General features: G+C 43.4%; 1 protein-coding gene across 1 annotated transcript in view; it reads right to left on the minus strand.

Moving 5' to 3' along the window:
* Nucleotides 1–1,674: 1,674 nt before the first annotated feature.
* LOC135513460 (protein unc-13 homolog B-like) overlaps nucleotides 1,675–24,211 on the minus strand; it is a 91,439-nt gene continuing 68,902 nt past the window's right edge. Inside the window, exons 4-5 of the mRNA XM_064936339.1 lie at nucleotides 2,022–2,139; nucleotides 1,675–1,815 (exon numbers count right to left, since the gene is read on the minus strand). Of these exons, the coding sequence (XP_064792411.1) occupies nucleotides 1,675–1,815; nucleotides 2,022–2,139 (259 nt within the window). The remainder of the gene's footprint in view (nucleotides 1,816–2,021; nucleotides 2,140–24,211) is intronic.

Raw genomic sequence — 24,211 nt, forward strand, 5'->3', positions numbered from 1 at the left:
CTCCAGTAGTGTTGACTTTCATACGGCTCCAGTAGTATTGACTTCCATTCGGCTCCAGTAGTGTTGACTTCCATACTGCTCCAGTAGTGTTGACTTCCATACGGCTCCAGTAGTGTTGACTTCCATACTTCTCCAGTAGTGTTGACTTCCATACGGCTCCAGTAGTGTTGACTTCCATTCGGCTCCAGTAGTGTTGACTTCAATATGGCTCCAGTAGTGTTGACTTCCATAAGATTCCAGTAGTGTTGACTTCCATACGGCTCCAGTAGTGTTGACTTCCATAAGACTCCAGTAGTGTTGACTTCCATACTGCTCCAGTAGTGTTGAATGTGTTTCCTGAGTTGAGTTGTGTTAGTGTGAGCTTGCATCCCCTCTGTTAGGATCCTTACCTTGTCTGATTGTCGGACGGTGTACAGGATGTGGGTGTGTGGTGTGGTGTGTGTCTTCACCTCATCTGACTGTCAGATGGTGTACAGGCAGATGTCAAATCAATCAAATCAAAATCAAATTGTATTTGAGAGATGCTTCGTAAACAGGTGTAGACTAACAGTGAAATGCTTAGTTACGGGCCCCATTCCAACGATGCAGAGAGAAACAACAGGTGTAGACTAACAGTGAAATGCTTAGTTACGGGCCCATTCCAACGATGCAGAGAGAAACAACAGATAAATAATAGAAAAGATAACATGAAGAATAAATACACAATGAGTAACGGTAACTTGGGGTACACGGGGTACCAGAGTCTATGAGTCAATGCAAATAGTGAAATAGTTACCCGAACTAATTACTTAGCAGGCTTATGGCTTGAGGGTAGACGCTGTTCACGGTCCTGTTGGTTCCAGGTGCATCGGTACCGCTTGCCGTGTGGTAGCAGAGAGAACAGTCTATGACTTCCAGGTGCATCGGTACCGCTTGCCGTGTGGTAGCAGAGAGAACAGTCTATGACTTCCAGGTGCATCGGTACCGCTTGCCGTGTGGTAGCAGAGAGAACAGTCTATGACTTCCAGGTGCATCGGTACCGCTTGCCGTGTGGTAGCAGAGAGAACAGTCTATGACTTCCAGGTGCATCGGTACCGCTTGCCGTGTGGTAGCAGAGAGAACAGTCTATGACTTCCAGGTGCATCGGTACCGCTTGCCGTGTGGTAGCAGAGAGAACAGTCTATGACTTCCAGGTGCATCGGTACCGCTGCCGTGTGGTAGCAGAGAGAACAGTCTATGACTTGGGTGGCACCGCCTGGTATAGAGGTCCTTGATGGCAGGGAGCTCGGGCCCCAGTGATGTACTGGGCCTTCCTCTGACACCGCCTGGTATAGAGGTCCCGGATGGCAGGGAGCTCGGGCCCCAGTTATGTACTGGGCCTTCCTCTGACACCGCCTGGTATAGAGGTCCTGGATGGCAGGGAGCTCGGGCCCCAGTGATGTACTGGGCCTTCCTCTGACACCGCCTGGTATAGAGGTCCTGGATGGCAGGGAGCTCGGGCCCCAGTTATGTACTGATGAGTACGCACTGCCCTCTGTAGTGCCTTGCGTTTGGAAGCCAAGCAGTTGCCATACCAAGCGGTGATGGAACCAGTCAAGATGTTCTCAATGGTGCAGCTGTAGACATTTTTGAGGATCTGAGGGCACATTCATCTTTTCAGCCTCCTGTGGGGGAAGAGGCATTGTCCCGTGTTCCTCATGACTGTGTTGGTGTGTATGGACCATGATAATTCCTCTGTGACGTCTCTTCCTCTTTTGAGTCCCAGGTATTAGGGCTGTCTGGAATGAGAAGTACACCCACAGCTACCAACTCATTGAAGTAGAAATCTCTGCCGTTCTGATGTCCAGAACCTATTTTCGGTCATAAGAAATTATGGCGGAAATATTATGTACAAAAAAAAGTTAAGATCAGTGTAAAACAAACATACAAAATAGCAGAATTGGTCAGGAACCCATAAGTCAACAGCTACAGCACCATCTTCACCGTTTGTGTTCGTGTGTGTGTGTGTGTGTGTGTGTGTGTGTGTGTGTGTGTGTCCTCACCTCATCTGACTGTCTGATGGTGTCAAGGGGTATCCAGGAGGTTCCTATCATGGTGTCCCAGATCAGGCCTTTATTCCACAGCTCTACCACCAGGCCTGACTCCAGATGACTGATCTCACTGAAACACAACCCAACAGGACGTCAGGCAAGAACGCAGCCAAGAGGATGTCGAGCAAAGGATAACATTTAGTAAGTTTGCCACCACATCAGACACTCACTACACCATTTTTATTTTGACAAAAGTCTGTTTCTCTCAAACCTTCCTTACTTCTAAAAACACAGTGTTCCATTTTGCACATTTCACAAGAAGGTCACAGAGACCGTGTAAGTGCGAAATGGGCCAAGCCTCAGATAAGCATCATATCCAAATCTCAGCTGACACTTTCACTAAGCTTTCAGCACTCAGACATGGGTTGTAGACATTTTCTATCTAGAAGATGTACCGTCTCAGATATCAGGGATTAGACCAGCCAGTACAGCAGCAGGACTGTTCCTGTCAAAAATAATAGCAATAAGTTCTACATTCAGCTTCTCATTCAGCCACCAGTCAGACAGACAACCAGCCAGTTAGCCAGCCGCCCAATAAGCCAGTCAGTCAGCTGGCCACTCAGCTAGCCAGTCAGCCGTCCAGTCAGCCAGCTGCCCAGCCCCCCAGGCTGTAGACATTTTCTATCTAGTCAAGTCCCATCTTAGATATTAGGTATCAGGCCAGCCAGTACAACACCAGTGCTGTCCCTGTCAAAACGCTCTGCCTGAAATCTGCATCCTTAAACAGGACAGAAAATAACATCAATAAGTTCTACATTCAGCCTCCCAGTCAGCCAGCCTGTCAGCCAGTAAGCTATCCGCCCAGTCAGCCGGTCAGTCCGCCATCCGCCCAGTCAGCCAGCCAGCCAGTCAGTCCGCCATCCGCCCAGTCAGCCAGCCAGCCAGTCAGTCCGCCATCCGCCCAGTCAGCCAGCCTGACGCCCAGTCAGCCAGCCAATCAGCCAGCCAGTCAGCCAGCCTGACGCCCAGTCAGCCGCCCAGTCAGCCAGCCAGTCAGCCAGCCTGATGCCCAGTCAGCCAGCCAATCAACCAGCCAGTCAGCCAGCCTGACGCCCAGTCAGCCAGCCAATCAACCAGCCAGTCAGCCAGCCTGACGCCCAGTCAGCCGCCCAGTCAGCCGCCCAGTCAGCCAGCCACCCAGTCAGTCAGTCACCCAGTCAGTCAGCCACCCAGTCAGTCAGCCACCCAGTCAGCCAGTCAGTCAGCCACCCAGTCAGTCAGCCACCCAGTCAGTCAGCCACCCAGTCAGTCAGCCACCCAGTCAGCCAGTCAGTCAGCCACTGTGTTATTAGTATGAAACTAAAGACAGGAGCCTCATCTGCATATTTAGATTTGAGATTTATTAGGATCCCCATGATGACAGCTAGTCTTACTGGAGTCTGACACAATGAAAAAGACATTACAGACAAAATACTTCACAATTTACATACATTTAAAAACATGAACGTGTGTGTGTGTGTGTGTGTGTGTGTGTGTGTGTGTGTGTGTGTGTGTGTGTGTGCGTATCTATCTATCTATCAGTTACACATACATGTCAGTACATACACACCACCAGTAGGTCACCTGTCAGTACAGACACACCACAAGTAGGTCACATGTCAGTACATTAACACCACAAGTAGGTCACATGTCAGTACATACACACAACCAGTAGGTCACATGTCAGTACATACACACAACAAGTAGGTCACATGTCAGTACATACACACAACCAGTAGGTCACCTGTCAGTACATACACACAACCAGTAGGTCACATGTCAGTACATACACACAACCAGTAGGTCACCTGTCAGTACATACACACAACCAGTAGGTCACATGTCAGTACATACACACAACCAGTAGGTCACATGTCAGTACATACACAGAACCAGTAGGTCACATGTCAGTACAGACACACAACCAGTAGGTCACCTGTCAGTACATACACACAACCAGTAGGTCACCTGTCAGTACACACACACAACCAGTAGGTCACATGTCAGTACATACACACAACCAGTAGGTCACCTGTCAGTACATACACACAACCAGTAGGTCACATGTCAGTACATACACACAACCAGTAGGTCACATGTCAGTACATACACACAACCAGTAGGTCACATGTCAGTACATGCACACAACCAGTAGGTCACATGTCAGTACACACACACAACCATCTCTTTATTACGGACAGACCTCTCCCCATCTCTTTATTACGGACAGACCTCTCCCCATCTCTTTATTACGGACAGACCTCTCCCCATCTCTTTATTACGGACAGACCTCTCCCCATCTCTTTATTACGTACAGACCTCTCCTCATCTCTTTATTACGGACAGACCTGTCCCCGTCTCTTTATTACGGACAGACATCTCCCCATCTCTTTATTACAGACAGACCTCTCCCCATCTCTTTATTACGGACAGACCTGTCCCCGTCTCTTTATTACGGACAGACCTCTCCCCGTCTCTTTATTACAGACAGACCTCTCCCCATCTCTTTAATACGGACAGACCTCTCCCCATCTCTTTATTACAGACAGACCTCTCCCCGTCTCTTTATTACAGACAGACCTCTCCCCATCTCTTTATTACAGACAGACCTCTCCCCATCTCTTTATTACAGACAGACCTCTCCCCATCTCTTTATTACAGACAGACCTCTCCCCATCTCTTTATTACAGACAGACCTCTCCCCATCTCTTTATTACAGACAGACCTCTCCCCATCTCTTTATTACGGACAGACCTCTCCCCATCTCTTTATTACGTACAGACCTCTCCCCATCTTTACAACCATTAAATCTATATGTTTTGACCAGGACAGTTTACAATCTAAGGTAACACCAAGTAATTTAGTCTCCTCATTGTGTTCAACAGTCACACCATTCATTAGCGGATTCAGCTGAGGTCTAGAACTTAGGGAATGATTTGTACTAAATACAATGCTCTTAGTTTCAGAGATGTTCAGGACCAGTTCATTATCCAAACAGACTGCAACTGTTTGTTAAGGGTTTTCGCGACTCCATTAGCTGTGGTTGCTGCAGGGCACCAGGAAGAGGAGATCTATGGCACCATGAACCCTACACCTCACCAAGTGCTGCTGGACACACGCTATGAGCTGCCATTCGGTACGGCCCATGCGCACGCACGTATCCACACACACACACACACACACACACACACACAAACTCAGGGCACCAGAACAAGGACGGGGGCCGTTGATTTCCACGTTTGTTCATGGGACCTCCTATGTGTGCACACTTGTGCCAGTTCACTTTTTTTAAATGTTATGGGGTGTTATAGTTATACCATAGACACCTCCTGAGTTTCAAGTTTAGTGAAGCTTACAATTTATCCTACCATTTCTACCTATCTATGTGCCAATTAAGATTTATATGCGCATTTTCGTGGAATAGTTTAATTTCAATAATAACATTTTAGTTTGTCAATCATTGTCACGTGGTTAATCATAAAAAATCTTTAGTAAAATTATAAAAATCTAACTAAGGTGAGAGCACCAGCCTCTGCCATATGGACATACTGATACACCGTGATCCGTTGGCGAATTATACAAATCTAAAAGTTAATATTCGACTATGCGGAGAGCACTAGGTTCTGCCATATGGACACACTGATACACCATGATCCGTTGGCGAATTATACAAATCTAAAAGTTAATATTCGACTATGCGGAGAGCACTAGGTTCTGCCATATGGACACACTGATACACCATGATCCGTTGGCGACTAAAGACATGAGAGCCCAGAACTCAGAGATGCAGCAGTAAAAGCCTATAACTTCCATCGTCAGCTAAGTCAAATGCAGTATATAGGCCTCAAGCCAACAAATGAAAACACTAGAAAATGTTCTAATGAAAAAACTCCTCTAGCTCCACAATGAAATAGGGTGCAGGCCAGGCAGCAGGCTGTTAGCCAGCCTGCCAGCTTAGTGGAGTCTGCCACTAGCACAGTCAGTGTAGTCAGCTCAGCTATCCCCATTGAGACCGTGTGTGTGCCTCAACCTAGGTTGGGCCAAACTAAACATGGCGGTGTTCGCCTTAGCAATCTCACTAGGATAAAGACCTCCTCCATTCCTGTCATTATTGAAAGAGATCATGATACCTCACATCTCAAAATAGGGCTACTTAATGTTAGATCCCTTACTTCAAAGGCAATTATAGTCAATGAACTAACCACTGATCATAATCTTGATGTGATTGGCCTGAATGAAACATGGCTTAAGCCTGATGAATTTACTGTGTTAAATGAGGCCTCACCTCCTGGCTACCACTAGTGACCATATCCCCTGTGCATCCCGCAAAGGCGGAGGTGTTGCTGACATTTACGATAGCACATTTGAATTTACAAAAAAAAAAGACGTTTTCGTCTTTTGAGCTTCTAGTCATGAAATCTATGCAGCCTCTCAATCACTTTTTATAGCTACTGTTTACAGGCCTCCTGGACCATATACAGCGTTCCTCATTGAGTTCCCTGAATTCCTATCGGACCTTGTAGTCATAGCAGATAATATTCTAATCTTTGGAGACTTTAATATTCACATGGAAAAGTCCACAGACCCACTCAAAAAGGCTTTCGGAGCCATCATCGACTCAGTGGGTTTTGTCCAACATGTCTCTGGACCCACTCACTTTCACAGTCATACTCTGGACCTAGTTTTGTCCCATGGAATAAATGTTGTGGATCTTAATGTTTTTCCTCATAATCATGGACTATCGGACCACCATTTTATTACGTTTGCAATTGCAACAAATAATCTGCTCAGACCCCAAACAAGGAACATCAAAAATTGTGCTAAAAAATTCACAGACAACACAAAGATTCCTTGATGTCCTTCCAGATTCCCTCTGTCTACCCAAGGTCGCCAGAGGACAAAAATCAGTTAACCACCGAACTGAGGAACTCAATTTAAACTTGCGCAATACCCTAGATGCAGTTGCACCCCTAAAAACTAAAAACACTTCTCATAAGAAACTAGCTCCCTGGTACACAGAAAATACCCGAGCTCTGAAGCAAGCTTCAAGAAAATTGGAACGGAAATGGTGCCACACCAAACTGGAAGTCTTCCGACTAGCTTGGAAAGACAGTACCATGCAGTATCGAAGAGCCCTTACTGTTGCTCGATCATCCTATTTTTCCAACTTAATTGAGGAAAATAAGAACAATCCGAAATTCCTTTTTGATACTGCCCCCAAGAGGATGGCTTTCACTTCAGCAGTGATAAATTCATTAACTTCTTTGAGGAAAAGATCATGATTGTTAGAAAGCAAATTACGGACTCCTCTTTAAATCTGCATATTCCTTCAAAGCTCAGTTGTCCTGAGTCTGCACAACTCTGCCAGGACCTAGGATCAAGTGTTTTAGTACTATATCTCTTGACACAATGATGAAAATAATCATGGCCTCTAAACCTTCAAGCTGCATACTGGACCCTATTCCAACTAAACTACTGAAAGAGCTGCTTCCTGTGCTTGGCCCTCCTATGTTGGACATAATAAACATCCACCGGATGTGTACCAAACTCAATAAAAGTGGCAGTAACAAAGACTCTCTTGAAAAAGCCAAACCTTGACCCAGAAAATATAAAAAACTATCGGCCTATATCGAATCTTCCATTCCTCTCAAAAAATGTTTTAAAGGTTATTGCGCAGCAACTCACTGCCTTATCGAAGACAAACAATGTATACGAAATGCTTCAGTCTGGTTTTAGACCCCATCATAGCACTGAGACTGCACTTGTGAAGGTGGTAAATGACCTTTTAATGGCATCAGACCGAGGCTCTGCATCTGTCCTCGTGCTCCTAGACCTTAGTGCTGCTTTTGATACCATCGATCACCACATTCTTTTAGAGAGATTGGAAACCCAAATTGGTCTACACGGACAAGTTCTGGCCTGGTTTAGATCTTATCTGTTGGAAAGATATCAGTTTCTCTCTGTGAATGGTTTGTCCTTTGACAAATCAACTGTAAATTTCTGTGTTCCTCAAGGTTCCGTTTTAGGACCACTATTGTTTTCACTATATATTTTACCTCTTGGGGATGTCATTCGAAAACATAATGTTAACTTTCCCTGCTACGCGGATGACACACAGCTGTACATTTCAATGAAACATGGTGAAGCCCCAAAATTGTTTCAGAGATAAGGAAGTGGATGGCTGCAAACGTTCTACTTTTAAACTCGGACAAAACAGAGATGCTTGTTCTAGGTCCCAAGAAACAAAGATATCTTCTGTTGAATCTGACAATCTGTTGAATCTGACAGGTTGTACAGTCGTCTCAAATAAAACTGTAAAGGACCTTGGCGTTACTCTGGACCCTGATCTCTCTTTTGAAGAACATATCAAGACTGTTTCAAGGACAGCTTTTTTCCATCTACGTAACATTGCAAAAATCTGAAACTTTCTGTCCAAAAATGATGCAGAAAAATTATTCCATTCTTTTGTCATTTCTAGGTTAGACCACTGCAACGCTCTACTTTCTGGCTACCCGGATAAAGCACTAAATAAACTTCAGTTCGTGCTAAATACGGCTGCTAGAATCCTGACTAGAACCCCCCCAAAAAAATGATCATATACTCATAAGATGAGAGCACCCCTCCAGTACTAGCATACTCCAATGCAAGCCTCCCTACACTGGCTTCCTGTCAAGACAAGGGCTGATTTCAAGGTTTTACTGCTAACCTACAAAGCATTACATGGGCTTGCTCCTACCTATCTCTCTGATTTGGTCCTGCCGTACATACCTACACGTACGCTACGGTCACAAGTCGCAGGTCTCCTAATTGTCCCTAGACTTTCTAAGCAAACAGCTGGAGGCAGGGCTTTCTCCTATAGAGCTCAATTTTTATGGAATGGTCTGCCATGTGAGAGACGCAAACCTGGTCTCAACCTTTAACTCTTTACTGAAGACTCATCTCTTCAGTGGGTCATATGATTGAGTGTAGTCTGCCCCAGGAGTGGGAAGGTGAACGGAAAGGCTCTGGAGCAACGAACCGCCCTTGCTGTCTCTGCCTGGCCGGTTCCCCTCTTTCCACTGGGATTCTCTCCCTCTATTACAGGGGCTGAGTCACTGGCTTACTAGGGTCGCTTTCATACCGTCCCTAGGAGGGGTGCGTCACTTGAGTGGGTTGAGTCACTGATGTGATCTTCTTGTCTGGGTTGGCGCCCCCCCTTGGGTTGTGCCGTAGCGGAGATCTTTGTGGGCTATACTCGGCCTTGTCTCAGGATGGTAAGTTGGTGGTTGAAGTCTAGTGGTGTGGGGGCTGTGCTTTGGCAAAGTGGGTGGGGTTATATCCTTCCTGTTTGGCCCTGTCCGGGGGTGTCCTCGGATGGGGCCACAGTGTCTCCTGACCCCTCCTGTCTCAGCCTCCAGTATTTATGCTGCAGTAGAATATGTGTCGGGGGGCTCGGGTCAGTTTGTTATATCTGGAGTACTTCTCCTGTCCTATCCGGTGTCCTGTGTGAATTTAAGTATGCTCTCTCTAATTCTTTCTTTCTCTCTTTCTTTCTCTCTCTCGGGGGACCTGAGCCCTAGGACCATGCCTCAGGACTACCTGACATGATGACTCCTTGCTGTCCCCAGTCCACCTGGCCATGCTGCTGCTCCAGTTTCAACTGTTCTGCTTGTGATTATTATTATCTGGCCATGCTGGTCATTTATCAACATTTGAACATCTTGGCCATGTTCTGTTATAATCTCCACCCTGCACAGCCAGAAGAGGACTGGCCACCCCACATAGCCTGGTTCCTCTCTAGGTTTCTTCCTAGGTTTTCGCCTTTCTTGGGAGTTTTTCCTAACCACCATGCTTCTACACCTGCATTGCTTGCTGTTTGGGGTTTTAGGCTGGGTTTCTGTACAGCACTTTGAGATATCAGCTGATATGCGAAGGGCTATATAAATAAATTTGATTTGATTTGATTTAATAATAATTTCTTCTTCATCTACTCTGTTTATAATAATAATAATATCTTTTACTCTGTTTATAATAATAATAATATATTCTTCTTCTACTCTGTTTATAATAATAATAATATCTTCTTATTCTACTCTGTTTATAATAATATCCTCTTCTTCTTATGCTATTGTGTTTATAATAATAATATCTTCTTCTACTCTGTTTATAATTATAATATCTTCTTCATCTACTCTGTTTATAATAATAATAATATCTTCTTCTTCTACTCTGTTTATAATAATAATAATATCTTCTTCTTCTACTCTGTTTATAATAATAATAATATATTCTTCTTCTACTCTGTTTATAATAATATCCTCTTCTTATGCTATTGTGTTTATAATAATAATATCCTCTTCTACTCTGTTTATAATAATAATATCTTCTTCTTCTACTCTGTTTTTAAGAAAAATATCTTCTTCTTCTACTCTGTTTATAATAATAATAATATATTCTTCTTCTACTCTGTTTATAATAATATCCTCTTCTTCTTATGCTATTGTGTTTATAATAATAATATCTTCTTCTACTCTGTTTATAATAATAATAATATATTCTTCTTCTACTCTGTTTATAATAATATCTTCTTCTTCTTATGCTATTGTGTTTATAATAATAATATCTTCTTCTACTCTGTTTATAATAATAATATCTTCTTCTTCTACTCTGTTTATAATAATAATAATATCTTCCTCTTTTTGTCTCAACATTTTAAATTACACTCCAGACACATGATCTTCTCATATTTCAGATGCTTTTCCCTGACAGCCAATCAGCTAGACCTGTTGTCACAAGCCTGGGGACAATCCGCGGTGACAGCCACAAGGGCTAACCGCGTCGCCCTAGCCTAGCTGCTACACCAAGCAGCTCCTCAGACCCGTGGTTGCCAGGATACCTCGACAGAAGGCAGCAGTCCCAGCAACTGATGCCAAACGCGTCAGATCCAAACGTTCAAAGGTAGCTCGCTAGTAACCAAACTTGTTCAATAGAACACTTTTTCAGATACTTTCAAAACAACAAACATAGCTCTCCCTCGTCCCATGTTCAACCGGAAGTGAAGTGATGTTTATAAATGAGAGGAAGCAAACCGCTCAGAGGTCTGACTTTAGTCTGGCTGGGGGGACACAGTGACACTCTGGGACTCTGGGAGAGGTACAGGGCAGAGAGACCAGCATGGTAATTAACACACAACATAGCACAATCATTCAGATCACCAGATCACTTGTTTGGTTTAGAATAATCTCTTCCTGTTGATGACTTCAGTAGAACTGGCAGCAATAATAATCCAGAATAATAATCCAGATGGTTATTTTATACACGCAAGGAACAGTTTATCTGCTTTGGTACAGTATCAACAATCCCAGAACTATAGAAAGCATCTCCTCTTCCTCTGCCCATCTCTCTCCCCTTACCCCCTCTCTCAATCTCTCATTTCCTCCATCCATCCCTCCTCTTTACTTTCTCCCTCTTTCTCTCCTTTTCTTCATCTCTGTCTGTCTGATGTCTAAAAGAAGGGGAAAAGGTACCAGGATATAAATACACTCCATTCACAAACAGCACAAAACAACCTTGATCTAAAATGTTTGTGAGAGAGAGAGGGAAAGAGAGAGAGAGAGAGGGAGAGAGCGAAAGGGAGAGAGAGAGAGGGAGAGGGAGAGAGAGAGAGAGAGAGAGAGAGAGAAAGCGAAAGGGAGAGAGAGAGAGAGAGAGAGAGAGGGAAAGGGAGAGAGAGGGAGAGAGAGTGAGAGCGAAAGGGAGAGGGAGGGAGAGAGAGAGTGAGCGCGGGAGAGAGAGAGTGAGAGCGAAAGGGAGAGAGAGAGAGAGAACAAAAGGGAAAGAGAGAGAGGGAAAGAGAGAGAGAGCGAAAGGGAGAGAGAGAGGGAGAGAGAGTGAAAGGGAGAGAGAGAGAGAGTGAGCGCGAGAGGGAGAGAAAGAGTGAGGGAGAGAGTGAGTTAGAGAGTGGAGAGGGTGAGAGAAAGAGAGCGAAAGGGAGGGAGAGAGTGGAGAGGGTGAAAGGGAGAGACAAAGAAAGAGTGAGAGTGAAAGGGAGAGCGAGAGGGAGAGAGCGAGAGGGAGAGAGCGAGAGGGAGAGAGGGAGAGCATCCCAGGCATGTGTGTGAAGAGGTCAGCCTGTCACGTGCAGCCATTTAACCCAGAGTGCAACAGGATAACACAACGCTTATCCCTTTATCCCGCCAACGACACACACACACACACACACACACACACACACACACACACAGGGCCAGCTGGCTTCAGAGTAGGTAGGCCATCCCACTCAGACACAGCAGAATCAGGTGGGTTTAAAAACTAAACTGAGTCAGAGACAGGTAGATAGGTAGAGGGTAGGCTACAGGGCAGCAGCGAGACAGGTTAACTAAAGTCTCGTCTACACAGCAGGACAGGTATTTAAATGATGCAGGAAAGACGAAGGCAGTTTTCGCAATAAAATAGCTGGCTGGAGTTGGTCTGTCTGATAATGTTTACATTTAACATCCTGTTGGACAACTGTAACTCAAGAGCATTGACAGGAGGGTTGTGTGTTTGATACATATTTGCGCGTGTGTCCATATGTGTGTCCTCCCTGCCCGTCATCCCCAGTCGTCTAGCTAGTTGCCTGGTCTCAGCATGGTCTCAGCATGGTCTCAGCCTGGTCTCAGCATGGTCTCAGCATGGTCTCAGCATGGTCTCAGCATGTTCTCAGCATGGTCTCAGCATGGTCTCAGCCTGGTCTCAGCCTGGTCTCAGCATGGTCTCAGCCTGGTCTCAGCCTGGTCTCAGCATGGTCTCAGCCTGGTCTCAGCATGGTCTCAGCCTGGTCTCAGCCTGGTCTCAGCATGGTCTCAGCATGTTCTCAGCCTGGTCTCAGCATGGTCTCAGCCTGGTCTCAGCCTGGTCTCAGCATGGTCTCAGCATGGTCTCAGCATGTTCTCAGCCTGGTCTCAGCATGGTCTCAGCCTGGTCTCAGCATGGTCTCAGCATGGTCTCAGCATGTTCTCAGCCTGGTCTCAGCATGGTCTCAGCCTGGTCTCAGCCTGGTCTCAGCCTGGTCTCAGCATGGTCTCAGCCTGGTCTCAGCATGGTCTCAGCATGTTCTCAGCCTGGTCTCAGCCTGGTCTCAGCATGGTCTCAGTCTGGTCTCAGCGTGGTCTCAGCATGGTCTCAGCCTGGTCTCAGCCTGGTCTCAGCCTGGTCTCAGCATGGTCTCAGCCTGGTCTCAGCATGGTCTCAGCATGGTCTCAGCATGTTCTCAGCCTGGTCTCAGCATGGTCTCAGCCTGGTCTCAGCATGGTCTCAGCATGGTCTCAGCGTGGTCTCAGCATGGTCTCAGTCTGGTCTCAGCATGTTCTCAGCCTGGTCTCAGCCTGGTCTCAGCATGGTCTCAGTCTGGTCTCAGCGTGGTCTCAGCATGGTCTCAGCCTGGTCTCAGCCTGGTCTCAGCATGGTCTCAGCATGGTCTCAGCATGGTCTCAGCTTGGTCTCAGTCTGGTCTCAGCATGGTCTCAGCCTGGTCTCAGCATGGTCTCAGCCTTAATGATGAATTGATTTCTGGGCTCTGGCTTATTCACATCAGGACTGTATTCTGATCCTAACTAACAGGTGGGAGGCAGGCTGCTGTCAACACATCACACATCACTTTCCAAGTGAAATGTGTTGTTTTTCAGTGGTGTATTAACCTGCCTGACAGAAACACATACAGTTACACATGTTTTATGATGTTCAGTGCTATTGTTATCTAATTGTGTTTTATGAGGTTTAGTGCTATTGTAATCTAATTGTGTTTTATGATGTTTAGTGCTACTGTAATCTAATTGTGTTTTATGATGTTTAGTGCTATTGTAATCTAATTGTGTTTTATGAGGTTTAGTGCTATTGTAATCTAATTGTGTTTTATGAGGTTTAGTGCTATTGTAATCTTATTGTGTTTTATGATGTTTAGTGCTATTGTAATCTAATTGTGTTTTATGAGGTTTTGTGCTATTGTAATCTTATAGTGTTTTATGATGTTTAGTGCTATTGTAATCTAATTGTGTTTTATGATGTTTAGTGCTATTGTAATCTAATTGTGTTTTATGAGGTTTAGTGCTATTGTAATCTAATTGTGTTTTATGATGTTTAGTGCTATTGTAATCTAATTGTGTTTTATGAGGTTTAGTGCTATTGTAATCTAATTGTGTTTTATGAGGTTTAGTGCAATTGTCATCTAATCTAATCTCCCTCTCTCCATGTCCAAATGTACCCTGTATAATACAATATAAATATACACATTATACACAAGATACATATGTATACAGTACAGCACACACACACACAGAGCATTCGGCTACTATTCAGACTCCTTGACTTAAAATATATATATATATATATATGTTACACACAGGGGATATTTTAGTCTATTGCATCTCTGCATTTACAGGTATATATTTCCAGTGGTGGAAAAATGACCCAATTGTCATACTTGAGTAAAAGTATAGATACCTTAATAGAAAGTTACTCAAGAAAAAGTGGAAGTCACACAGTAAAATACTACTTGAGTAAAAGTCTAAAATAGTTTGGTTCTAAATTGACTTAAGTATCAAATGTTAAAGTATACACATATTCAAATTCCTGTTAAGCAAAGCAGAAGGCATCATTTTCTTGTTTTAAAGATTTACGGATAGCCAGGGGCACACTCCAACACTCTTTATAAAAGATGCATTTGTGTTTAGTGAGTCCTCCAGATCAGAAGCAGTTGGGATGACCAGGGATGTTCTCTTGATAAGTGCATGAATTGGACCATTTTCCTGTCCTGCTAATCATTCAAATTGTAAGTACTTTTGGGTGTCAGAGAAAATGTAGGGAGTAAAATGTACATTCTCTTCTTTCGGAATGTAGTGCAGTAAAAGTAAAAGTTGCCCAAAATATAAATAGTAAAGTGAAGTACAGATACCACAAAAAACTACTTTAGTACTTTAAAGTATTTTTACTTAAGTATTTTACACCACTGTATATTTCCAATATATATATATATATATATATATATTTAATTACTTAACCTTTGACAAGAAAGACATATTGAGACCTAGGTCTCTTTTCCAAATGTACCCTGTATAATACAATATAAATATACACAAGATACATATCTATACAGTACAGTTTTTTAGAAATTTTCGCAAATGTATTAACGTAAATATCACATTTACATAAGTATTCAGACCCTTTACTCAGTACTTTGTTGAAGCACCTTTGGCAGCGATTACATACTCAAGTCTTCTTGGGTGTGACGCTACAAGCTTCACACACCTGTATTTGGGGAGTTTCTCCCCATTCTTCTCTGCAGATCTTCTCAAACTCTGTCAGGTTGGATGAGGAGAGTCGCTGCACAGCTATTCTCAGGTCTCTCCAGAGATGTTCGATCGGGTTCAAGTCCAGGCTCTGGCTGGGCCACTCAAGGACATTCAAAGACATGTCCCGAAGCCTCTCCTGCGTTCTCTTGGATGTGTGATTAGGGTCGTTGTCCTGTTAGAAGGTGAACCTTCGCCCCAGTCTGAGGTCCTGAACTCTCGTGATCAGGATTTCATCAAGGATCTCTCTGTACTTTTTTCCGTTCATCTTTCCCTCGATCCCGACTGTTTAGAGGAAAAGGGGGAGGCTTGCAAGCCGAAGAACACCATCCCAACCGTGAAGCACGGGGATGGCAGCATCATGTTGTAGCGGTGCTTTGATGCAGCAGGGACTTGTGCACTTCACAAAATAGTTGGCATCATGAGGATGGAAAATTATGTGGATATATTGAAGCAACATCAGTTAAAGCTTGGTCGCAAATTCAAGGTATTGGAGTGGCCATCACAAGGCCCAGACCTCAATCCTATTGAAAATTTGTGGGCAGAACTGAAAAAGCGTGTGCGAGCAAGAAGGCCTACAAACCTGATTTGTAGGAAGAAGCAAAGAAGCAGGGTGTTCCATGATGTCATATCCTGTGTTTAATCGATTGGTTGCTTACTGTGTAATCTGCATTGCCATTGGCTAGTTATGACTGGTTAATCAATTTGTTTTTGTCATGATTTGTATTTGTCATTTGTCATTCAGTTACACCAGCTCTGTTAGGAGGAAATGGCCAAAATTCACCCAACTTATTGTGGGAAGCTTGTGGAACCCGAAACGTTTTATCCAAGTTTAACCATTTAAAGGCAATGCTATCAAATACTAATTGAGTGTATGTAAACTTCTGACCCACTGGGAATGTGATGAAAGAAATAAAAGCTGAAATAAATCATTCTCTCTATTATTATTATTCTGACATTTCACATTCTTAAAATAAAGTGGTGATCCTAACTGACCTAAAACAGGGAATTTTTACTCAGATTAAATGTCAGGAATGTAAACTGAGTTTAAATGGATTTGGCTAAGGTGTATGCAAACTGACTTCAACTGTGATACATACATACACATACACACACATACACACACACACACACACACACACACACACACACACACACACACACACACACACACACATACATACATACATACATACATACATACATACATACATACATACATACATACATACATACATACATACAGGTGCTCAAATTTGTTGGTGCTCAACAACAAAAACGAAGAATGCACAATTTTCTCTGAAATAACTTGAAACTGACTAAAGTAATTAGCATCCACCATTGTTCATTCCATATTTAATAGAAATCAGACTTTGCTTCTGATTTTTTATTAAATATAATATTGTAAATAATAAAACAAATGCAAATGGAATGGACAAAAATGACGGGACCCTTAACCTAATATTTTGTTGCACAACATTTATAGGCAAAATCACTGCAATCAAACGTTGTCTGTAGCTCTCAATGAGACTTCTGCACCTGTTAACAGGTAGTTTGGCCCACTCCTCCTGAGCAACCTGCTCCAGCTGTCTCAGGTTTGATGGATGCCTTCTCCGGACTGCAAGTTTCAGCTCTTTCCATAGATGTTCAATAGGATTCAGATCAGGACTCATAGAAGGCCACTTCAGAATAGTCCAATGTTTTGTTCTTATCGATTCTTGGTTGCTTTTAGCTGTGTGTCTTGACTCATTATCCTGTTGGAGGACCCATGACCTGCGACTGAGACAGAGCTTTCTGACACTGGGCAGTACGTTTCGCTCCAGAATGCCTTGATTGCCTTGAGATTTCATTGTGCCCTGCACAGATTCAAGGCACCCTGGTCCAGGCGCAGCAAAGCAGCCCCAGAACAGAACCGAGCCTCCTCCATGTTTCACTGTAAGTATGGTGTTCTTTTCTTTGAAAGCTTCATTTTTTTCATCTGTGAACAAAGAGCTGACGTGACTTATTAAAAATCTGTCCAAAGGACATTCTCCCAGAAGGATTGCGGCTTGTCAATATGCATTTTTAGCAAATTCCAGCCTGGCTTTTTTAATGTTTTTCTATGAATAGTGGAGTCCTCCTGGGCCTTCTTCCATGGAGCCCACTTTCGCTCTCAAAAAAACGACAGATGGTGCGATCAGAAACTGAGGCCCCTTCACCTCGGAGTTCAGCTTGTATCTCTGGCAGTTATCCTTGGTTCTTTATCTACCATTCACACTATCCTTCTGTTCAATCTGGGGTTGATTTTCCTCTTGCGGCCGCGCCCCCCTGGAGGCTGGCTACAGTTTCATGGACCTTAAACTTTATAATAATATTCGCAACTATTGTCACAGGAACATCAAGCTGCTTGGAGATGGTATTGTAGCCTTTATCTTTACCATGCTTGTCTATTATTGTCTTTCTGATCTCCTCAGACAAATCTCTCCTTGGATTTCTCTGGTCCATGTTCAGTGTGGTGAACACAATGATACCAAACAGCTCAGTGACTACTTTACTCTGGTCCATGGTCAGTGTGGTGAACACAATGATACCAAACAGCACAGTGACTACTTTACTCTGGTCCATGTTCAGTGTGGTGACCACAATGATACCAAACAGCACAGTGACTACTTTACTCTGGTCCATGTTCAGTGTGGTGCACAATGATACCAAACAGCTCAGTGACTACTTTACTCTGGTCCATGTTCAGTGTGGTGAACACAATGATACCAAACAGCACAGTGACTACTTTACTCTGGTCCATGTTCAGTGTGGCACACAATGATACCAAACAGCACAGTGACTACTTTACTCTGGTCCATGTTCAGTGTGGTGAACACAATGATACCAAACAGCACAGTGACTACTTTACTCTGGTCCATGTTCAGTGTGGTGAACACAATGATACCAAACAGCACAGTGACTACTTTACTCTGGTCCATGGTCAGTGTGGTGAACACAATGATACCAAACAGCACAGTGACTACTTTACTCTGGTCCATGTTCAGTGTGGTGAACACAATGATACCAAACAGCTCAGTGACTACTTTACTCTGGTCCATGTTCAGTGTGGTGAACACAATGATACCAAACAGCACAGTGACTACTTTACTCTGGTCCATGTTCAGTGTGGTGCAACACAATGATACCAAACAGCACAGTGACTACTTTACTCTGGTCCATGGTCAGTGTGGTGCAACACAATGATACCAAACAGCACAGTGACTACTTTACTCTGGTCCATGTTCAGTGTGGTGCAACACAATGATACCAAACAGCACAGTGACTACTTTACTCTGGTCCATGTTCAGTGTGGTGCAACACAATGATACCAAACAGCACAGTGACTACTTTACTCTGGTCCATGTTCAGTGTGGTGAACACAATGATACCAAACAGCACAGTGACTACTTTACTCTGGTCCATGTTCAGTGTGGTGAACACAATGATACCAAACAGCACAGTGACTACTTTACTCTGGTCCATGTTCAGTGTGGTGAACACAATGATACCAAACAGCACAGTGACTACTTTACTCTGGTCCATGTTCAGTGTGGTGAACACAATGATACCAAACAGCACAGTGACTACTTTACTCTGGTCCATGTCCACTTTTCTCCATTTAATAGGCTAAACCACTGATTAGATTGGAGACATGTAAGTAAACTAATATGTTTGAAATATCATTATAATCCAATTATTTATTATATTTTATAAAGGGTACCAACAAATGTGTTCAGGCCATTTTGCAGAATAAGCAACAATATTTCATCTCTTTTCACAGCTTCTTTGCTTTACTCTATGACATACCAAAGGGATGAAACTAGACATGATAAAATAGCTTTTCATTTAATCACTTTTCAGGAGGAATGAAGCATTATTTCAATGAGCTGTAAAAGGGTACCAACAAATTTGAGCAAGTCTGTGTGTGTATATATATACAGTGGGGCAAAAAAGTATTTAGTCAGCCATCAATTGTGAAAGTTCTCCAACTTAAAAAGATGAGAGAGGCCTGTACTTTTCATCATAGGTACACCTCAACTATGACTGACAAAATGAGAGAAAAAAATCCAGAAAATCACATTGTAGGATTTTTAATGAATTTATTTGCAAATTATGGTGGAAAATATTTAAGCGGACCAGGATCCAATTGTTTGGCCCCTGTGGATTTATCGTTGTTGTCTATTTCTAGCAAAGCATCCAGTACTTCTTTTTCTGTAAACAGCCAAAAAGAAAAGCTTTGACTATCATTTCTCTGATCATTCAGCAAGTTTCTCCTACCAGCAACCAGCCAATATCATTGTGAATAGGCTTCGTAGTCATTTCAAAGAGACATAGCCCAATAAAATGGTGATTAAAAGCATCAATGCCATTTAAAAAAAATAATGAGGCCAGTATCTGAATTGATTTGTTGTGGCAGAGAAGAGGAAGTAGAGCCCTTCAGGGATTTGACAGTTTCCAGCCGGGTTACAATCTGAACGAGAGGTTACATAATAATCAGATTTAGCCTTTCTGATTTGTTTTACACAATGATTCCTCAGTTGCTTAAAAGCTTGCCAATCCGGGTCTAATCCTGTGTTCCTGGCCTTGACTCAAGCATCATCTCTGTTATGAATGACTTCTGATAATTCCCAAAGTGTACCTTTCAACCCTTAATTTATTAATCAGCAATAGTGTTGAAGACACCTGCAAAAAGGCTCAAAGCTAAATCAGGTTCAGGGATAGCTGAGTACAATCAAGATCACATCATAATGCTGTTTATTTGTAGATGTAGTGCAGACAAATTACTATTTCTATTCCAAATTTGACCAATATCAGAACAATATTGGGTTACTTTACTTCCCCACCCCCCCAGCCAGGCATTATTCAGCATGTTTTGAGGTTAAGGGGGGGGTCACAATATCTATCACTTTAGCAGTAAAATAAATGGTTTGATGTTAGAGAAGTGGAACAACATGGTTGTGTCTTGTTCTTCCTCGTTTTTTTTAAATATTTATTTATTTATTTTACCTTTATTTAACTAGGCAAGTCAGTTAAGAACAAATTCTTATTTACAATGACGGCCTAGGAACAGTGGGTTAACTGCCTGTTCAGGGGCAGAACGACAGATTTGTACCTTGTCAGCTCGGGGGTTTGAACTTGCAACCTTCCGGTTACTAGTCCAACCACTAGGCTACCCTGCCGGTTAGGGGTATTGCAAAAACCATAGCCCTTTTTGATTGGCCACAAGCCTAGCTGGGAATTACACATCACACAAAAACCAATCGAGACCAGGAGGGAAAAAGGCAGTAGGAGATACTCTCCCTACCAGACACCATGTAAAATGGAGTAGAATCTAAAATAGTGGCCTAATTAATTTGTCCATTTGCCCATCCCACCCCCCCCCCCCCTCCCCCCAGAGAAACACACAGCACAACACACATTTTGGAAGGTGCACACGGTCAGTCAGTCAGTGCCACTAAACTACAGCTATTTTAACACATAATCCTCTACTATCCTGTTTTAATCCCTCGTCTCTTTGCCAGGGAAGTAGTACCCCAAATAAAGTCAACTGGGCTATCCCTATCTGCACGTCTCTTTCCCACCCTCCACCTCTCTAATCCTGCACAGTGTGTGTCAAAATCAAATATTACTGGTCACGTGCACACAGTACAGTGAAAATGCTTACTTGCTAAACGCTCTTCAACAATGCAGTACAATATCAATCACGAATCAAATGGCAATTAAAAAAACGGGTTGTTTGGATCCTGGATGCTGATTGGTTGCTAGCAAGGAGCTATTGAACACAATCTCCGCATTCCACACAGGTAATTCAATTTAACAATATGCATCCATTGTCCCACAGCCCAGCCAGTCAATTTATAAACTTAATCTCCCATGGGAAAAAGTGTCTAGACAATGTTCCCCCGTGTTACTAGCCTGGATAAGAGCATCTGCTAAATGACTAAAACGTGAAGAATGATCCTGATGGATTCATTTGGATCAGAGAAGCAGTCAGTTTCCTCATGTTCATATGCACGGTTGAGATTGCAATTTTTATTTTAGTTTTGATAATAATTCTCTGCAACATATTTCAAAGGCACACAGTGAGGATTATATTAACCCCCCGCTGTACCAAAACCAAACGTATCAGTGCTGTTTGATACAGCAGGGGGTTAATATAATCCTCACTGTCTTTGCAACTCTGCATGTTATTGTTTGCGATCTTCACCCTGCATATGAATGTGACGAGACTAACAGCTTCTCTGATCCAGGCGACATTTATTTATCATTTAATTTTTAGTCATTTTACAGATGTTCTTTTCCAGAGCAATTTACATGAGCAATTAGGGTTAAATGCCTTGCTCAAGGGCACAGACAGATTTTTCACCTAGTCGACTCAGGGATTTGAACCAGCAGCTTTTCGGTTACTTGCCCAACGCTCCACTAGGCTACCTGCCAGATATAATGGATACATCCAATGAATTGACAATATAAACAAAGGTAAAACGAAACGAAAATGCACATAGTTTACTGTCGGTTTCACCTCAGGCCTAAAAACAGCCCTTAGTCGGGAGTTATCACACGATAATCCCTGGGTTCTCAGGCCTCAGAACAGCCCTTAGTCGGGAGTTATCACACGATAATCCCTGGGTTCTCAGGCCTCAGAACAGCCCTTAGTCGGGAGTTATCACACGATAATCCCTGGGTTCTCAGGCCTCAGAACAGCCCTTAGTCGGGAGTTATCACACGATAATCCCTGGGTTCTCAGGCCTCAGAACAGCCCTTAGTCGGGAGTTATCACACGATAATCCCTGGGTTCTCAGGCCTCAGAACAGCCCTTAGTCGGGAGTTATCACACGATAATCCCTGGGTTCTCAGGCCTCAGAACAGCCCTTAGTCGGGAGTTATCACATGATAATCCCTGGGTTCTCAGGCCTCAGAACAGCCCTTAGTCGGGAGTTATCACACGATAATCCCTGGGTTTTTAGGCCTAAAATATATATATTTTTAAAAGTAGTAATAAAAAGCATAAAGAAAAGAAGAGTAATAAAATCAAACCTACACAGCCAGAGGCCCTATTCAGGATTTCAGGATACACAAGTGTGTGTGTGTGTGTGTGTGTGTGTGTGTGTGTGTGTGTGTGTGTGTGTGTGTGTGTGTGTGTGTGTGTGTGTGTGTGTGTGTGTGTGTGTGTGTGTGTGTGTGTGTGTGTGTGTGTGTGTGTGTGTGTGTGTGTGTGTGTGTGAGTGAGTGTGTGTCTGAGTGTGTGTCTGAGCTGGGCGATATGGATCAAAATCCACATCACGATAAATTCACTGAATTAGCACGATAGCGATACATTGAACAATACCTTTATAACATTAAATGTACACCACAGTTATGACCCTTACAGCTACTACTAACCTCTTTCAATGTTGTACCCATTAACAACCACTCGTATCAGCAGACTTATTTCTTTGCAAAACTTCACATTTCTCTATTAGGAGCCTAATAGGTCATTTATCGTAATGAACAATATCAGCAAAATGTCCACGATAAGTGGTCGGTTTGTTCGGTGTCGATAACGTCCGGTTTACCGTCCCAGCTATTGTGTGTCTGTGTGTGTGTATATGAGTGTGTGGCTACACTCCTTCGCCCTTCTACACAGTGAGTGCTGCATTGGTTTACCTTCTACACAGTGAGTGCTACATTGGTTTACCTTCTACACAGTGAGTGCGACATTGGTTTACCTTCTACACAGTGAGTGCGACATTGGTTTACCTTCTACACAGTGAGTGCTACATTGGTTTACCTTCTACACAGTGAGTGCTGCATTGGTTTACCTTCTACACAGTGAGTGCTGCATTGGTTTACCTTCTACACAGTGAGTGCTGCATTGGTTTACCTTCTACACAGTGAGTGCTGCATTGGTTTACCTTCTACACAGTGAGTGCTACATTGGTTTACCTTCTACACAGTGAGTGCTGCATTGGTTTACCTTCTACACAGTGAGTGCTGCATTGGTTTACCTTCTACACAGTGAGTGCTGCATTGGTTTACCTTCTACACAGTGAGTGCTGCATTGGTTTACCTTCTACACAGTGAGTGCTACATTGGTTTACCTTCTACACAGTGAGTGCTACATTGTGGTCAAATGCCATTTCAGAGGCCTCAGAGGTTGTAGAATAAAGAACCTCTCCTCCCGTCTTCAACCCTCCTCTTTCTATTCTTCCTCTTGAACCAGACAATCTGTGTAAACGGAGGGTTGCCATTAACCCCGATGCCACCCTCTGCTACCTTCCATCCTTTTAAACACAAACTAGCCTCCTGGAACTGGCATTCAGTTCAGTCAAGAGGAGTCAGAGGTCTGCACGCACACGTACACCCAACCAGAAAACACACCCTAGAAAACATAACATCTTCAAGACATTTCCAATCTTCACAATAAAGACCTAGGCCCCTACTGTGTAAACACATTCATCTACCAGAATCCACAGGGAGAAGAACAATGACAAAAAGGGTGAAGGGAATTAAAAGAAGTTACAACAAACCAGAAAAACAGACTAAACATGTGATAGTCGGTTAGACCCATGTGATGAGCCATGGATGTACACATCCCAGACAATTACTCCCCTCTCCTACAACTCTACACTCTGCTCATTCAATTTACATCTGCCTGTTCATTTATCAGTGGTCTCCGATGCAATTTCCCTTCACATCACTCCCACCAGCTACATGCTAAATTCCCACTAAGCAGCGTCCGTCTCTCAGCTAGGCTGGAGTCCCAACCAGTGTCGGGGAAGCTACTCGGAAAATATAGTTTTGTCGTTGCATTTAACTCAGGACGAGTTTCCCACTAGTAATTACCAATTGGAGGGC

The sequence above is a fragment of the Oncorhynchus masou genome, chromosome 25 (genome assembly GCF_036934945.1).
Source record: "Oncorhynchus masou masou isolate Uvic2021 chromosome 25, UVic_Omas_1.1, whole genome shotgun sequence".
NCBI classification, from domain to species: domain Eukaryota; kingdom Metazoa; phylum Chordata; class Actinopteri; order Salmoniformes; family Salmonidae; genus Oncorhynchus; species Oncorhynchus masou.